Below are 3,669 nucleotides of genomic sequence, written 5' to 3' on the forward strand. Positions count from 1 at the left end.
AAGGGCGGGGCGAGGGGGCAGGGGCAATGAGGCAGGGGCGAGCGGCAGGGCGATCTCCCCGTATCTCCGCACATCTCCCCGTATCTCCCCGTATCTCGAGAGGCAGGGCGATCGGGCGGGGCCGCTGTTTGGGCGATGGTGGGGGGCGGTGCGAGGGAGCAGGGCGAGAGGCAGGGTGAGGGGGGCAGGGCATATGGGGGCAGGCATCTCTCCGCCGTTTACGCAGGGTGCTGGGCACGTTGGGACATCCGTCGAGGGGGTCTTGTGGCGATCTGTCAACAATTTTCGCAAAGATGTCCGGTATCTCCCCAGATCTCCCCGGATCTCTCCAGGATCTGCGGATATATGCCCAGTCTTGCGGTGTCTCCCCGTCTCTCCACATGTCTTCCCACCTCTGGCCATATATCCCCATTTTTCCCCATCTTTCCCCATATATCTCCCATCTCTTCCCGTCTCTCCCCGTCTCTCCCCGTCTCTCCCCGTCTCTCCCCATATCTCCCCATATCTCGGTTCACCTCGTCGAGCAGCAGGTTGGACGGCTTGAGGTCGCGGTGGATGAGGTCGCCGCTGTGGCAGTAGAGGAGGGCCTTGAGGCACTGGTAGATGATGAACTGCTTGTGCACCGGCTCCAGGATGTTTGCGCGGATCACCGCGTGCAGGTCCGTGTCCATGTGGTCAAACACGAGGTAGATGTCGCGGTCGTTTTCCGCCTTTAGCACATTCTGCAGCCGGATGATGTTCTCGTGCCCGTTCATCGCCTGGAGGTACATGATCTCGCGGAAGGTGCGCTGCGCGTCGGTCGAGTTCTGGAACGCGTCGAAGATCTTCTTGAGCGCGACGGTCCCTTTGGTCTTCCGGTCGGTGGCGCGGAAGACCACCGCATACGCGCCCTTGCCAAGCTTGGCCTCCACGTCGTACTTGCGGAGCACGTGCCGGTCGACCTCCTCGTCTTGCATTTCGCCCGGCTTCTGCAAACTCGAGCCTGAAGGCGCGGATCGGGGCGGAGGAGAGTTCTCTGCCTCGCAGTGCCCGCGAACCGTGCACCGATCAAAGCCGGCGGCGAGAAGAGAGAGAGAAAAATATTTCATTGCGGGAAAATTGGCAGTTTTGTGCGCAGGTCTTAAAGAAAAACTTCAGCGCTGCGTGGCGCCGTCTCCCATTCTGTAGTCATCGCCGAAAGCCCTCGTGTCGCCCCAGCTCACGCCACCATGGCCGAGGCGGACCTCGCTGAGCTCGAGGGGCTCATCTCCGAGTGCAAGCGTCCGCGGGTCAAGGCCCAGCTCGAGGCGTACGCGGGCCAGCTGCGGGAGCTGATCGGCGGCGCCACGGCGCCGGCCAAGCCCGCCGCCGCCTCCGTCGCCTCCGCCACCGCCGCTTCCGCCTCGGCCGCCGCCGCGACCGCCGCCGCCGCCGCCGCTTCAACCGCGCCGCCCGCCGCGGCGCCGTCGCCGCCGCCGCCTGCCCCAGCGCCCGTGCCGCTCAGCACCGAGGCGGCTGCCGCTCCGCCGAGCGTGCCGTACAGCTCCATCACCTCGTTTGCGTGGGACCAGGACGACTACGGCAAGGACCCGGCGAACGTGTACGTGCACCTGCTCTCCGGGTTCGAGGGCATCGGCGAGGCCAAGGAGAGCGTGCAGTGCGACTTTGGCAAGCGGTCGTTTGACCTGCGCGTGCTCGGTTACAAGGGCAAGAACTGGCGCCTGCGCAAGGACGGTCTCGACAAGGAGATCGACCCGGCGGGAAGCAGGGTCAAGGTGGGCAAGAACAAGATCACGGTCGTGCTGCGCAAGGTCAAGGGCCAGTACGGGGCCGACCACTGGATGGACCTCGTGGCCAAGCGGACCACCGGCGGCGCCACTCAAGACGACCCCTCCGCCGGCCTGATGGACATGATGAAGCAGATGTACGACGAGGGCGACGATAACATGAAGAAGACGCTGGGCGAGGCGATGCTCAAGTCGCGCCAGGAGCAGATGCGCGGCGGCAAGCTCGGGGACGACCTGTGACGGAGGCAGTGCGTGTGCGCGCGCGTGAGCGGTCGGCGGCGTGCGTCCGAGCCGCCGAATGCGTTACTTTCCGGCGGTCCCTGTAGGATGACTGCTTTCGCTGGCGCCACGACGTCGGAGTTTTTTGTTGTGTTTTTTAGGGGCTAGAGAGGTAGAGCTCGAGGCACGCAGTTCCTTCCTGGGCGCCTGGCCAACGTTCTCGCTGCGAGCACACACACATCTCTCTCTCTCTCTCTCACGACCTTCATGCCACCTCGCGATCGTCCCACTCTCGTCGACTCGTCCTCTCTCCTTCAGCGCCATCCTCTCCTGCCTCATCGCCAGCACAGCAATAAAGAAAGAAAACAGACAGTGGCTTTTTTTGGCCTGTATGAGAGTTTCCGCGGCAACCCAGAGGGAAACCAGAGGTCCCCAGCACTTTGCGTTTCCGGAAATTTCCATGGAAACCAGAGGGTGTTTGGTGCTCCATTCTAGCACTCGGCTTGTATCGTAAGAATTCTAGGACTCTCGAGTTTCCCTGGTGCCTAAAGTCTGACAGAAGACCTCTTATCAGCTGGTCGGCCGCCATGTGGGCCTCCGGGCCTGCTCCCTGCTGCGGCGGCGCGGCCGGTTGAGGCCGGGTTCGGCCCGGCCCGCGACGGCTGGCCGCCGACGAGCGCGCGCTCGAGCTGCTCGCCTCGGGGTTACAGTCGGTGTGCGACCGTCGGGTGTGTCGCGCAAGTATGTATCTGATGATCTCAGACCCAGTGAGGCAGTGCGTCAGACTATCCTGGATCCTGCTGAACAAGCTCCTCTTGTAGCTCGATCGGTCACACCGCCATCGCCGTCGGGGAGAGAGAGGGGGGACGACACTGCTTCGGCGGCGTGCACCTCGATCCTGTACCGTGTTTGTTATGACCCCCCCAAATGATCACACCAGTGAGGGAGGGCGAGACAGAGACGATCGAGGGGTCCCGTGCCTCTGTGGGCTAACCTCGGAATGTAAGCGCACTATGGCTGTGCTGTCTCCTACACAGCCATCTTACCTAAGGATGGCTGAGCTAGCTGCAGTGCAGCCATAGCCTCCAGGCCGATGGCTGCAATACACACAGGGGCACAGGGCAGCCATCCTGAGTAGGGATGGCTGGAAGCTCGCTGCTGCAGCCATACCGCACGCCCCTGGGCGGGCCCTCATGGCTGAGCTGGCTATATCGCAGCCATCTTGGGTAAGATGGCTGGCCCACAGCCATTTCAGCCATCTACTATGGCTGGGGTTCAGTCAGTGCAGCCATCCTGCGCAGGATTTCGGGATGATGGTGCTAAAAGTTTCTTTCTCTAATTCGATGGCAGCCGTCCGCCGCCCCCGCCACACGCACAAATGGCTGCGCGCTTGCCGCCCCCGGCCTCGCGGGACGGCTGCCATTGGCTGCCATCGAATTATCACCAGCCATGGCTCTGGAGGATGGCTGCAATCTCTGTGCCCCAGCCATAGTAAATGGCTGAAATGGCTGAGGCCGAGGCATCTTACGCATGATGGCTGCGATATAGCCAGCTCAGCCATGAGGGCCAGCACGGGGGCGTGCGGTATGGCTGCAGCAGCGAGTTTCCAGCCATTCCTACTCAGGATGGCTGCCCTGTGTGTTATGCAGCTCATCGGTCTGGAGGCTATGGATGCACTGCAGGG

General features: G+C 62.7%; 2 protein-coding genes across 2 annotated transcripts in view; one reads left to right on the top strand and one right to left on the bottom strand.

Annotated features, from left to right (window-relative positions):
* Nucleotides 1-965, bottom strand: part of EMIHUDRAFT_419013 (hypothetical protein) — a 4,780-nt gene extending 3,815 nt beyond the window's left edge. Inside the window, exon 1 of the mRNA XM_005774949.1 lies at nucleotides 515-965. Within this exon, the coding sequence (XP_005775006.1) occupies nucleotides 515-956 (442 nt within the window). The 5' untranslated portion in view covers nucleotides 957-965. The remainder of the gene's footprint in view (nucleotides 1-514) is intronic.
* Nucleotides 966-1,208: 243 nt separating this feature from the next.
* On the top strand, nucleotides 1,209-2,006 carry EMIHUDRAFT_240172 (hypothetical protein; the record flags this gene model as incomplete). The annotated part of the gene is made up of 2 exons (XM_005774950.1): nucleotides 1,209-1,288; nucleotides 1,484-2,006. The coding sequence occupies 2 exons, from the start codon at nucleotides 1,209-1,211 to the stop codon at nucleotides 2,004-2,006; spliced, it is 603 nt and encodes a 200-aa protein (XP_005775007.1).
* Nucleotides 2,007-3,669: the final 1,663 nt, after the last annotated feature.

Source organism: Emiliania huxleyi, assembly GCF_000372725.1.
Source record: "Emiliania huxleyi CCMP1516 unplaced genomic scaffold EMIHUscaffold_303, whole genome shotgun sequence".
Classification (NCBI taxonomy): Eukaryota; Haptophyta; order Isochrysidales; family Noelaerhabdaceae; genus Emiliania; species Emiliania huxleyi.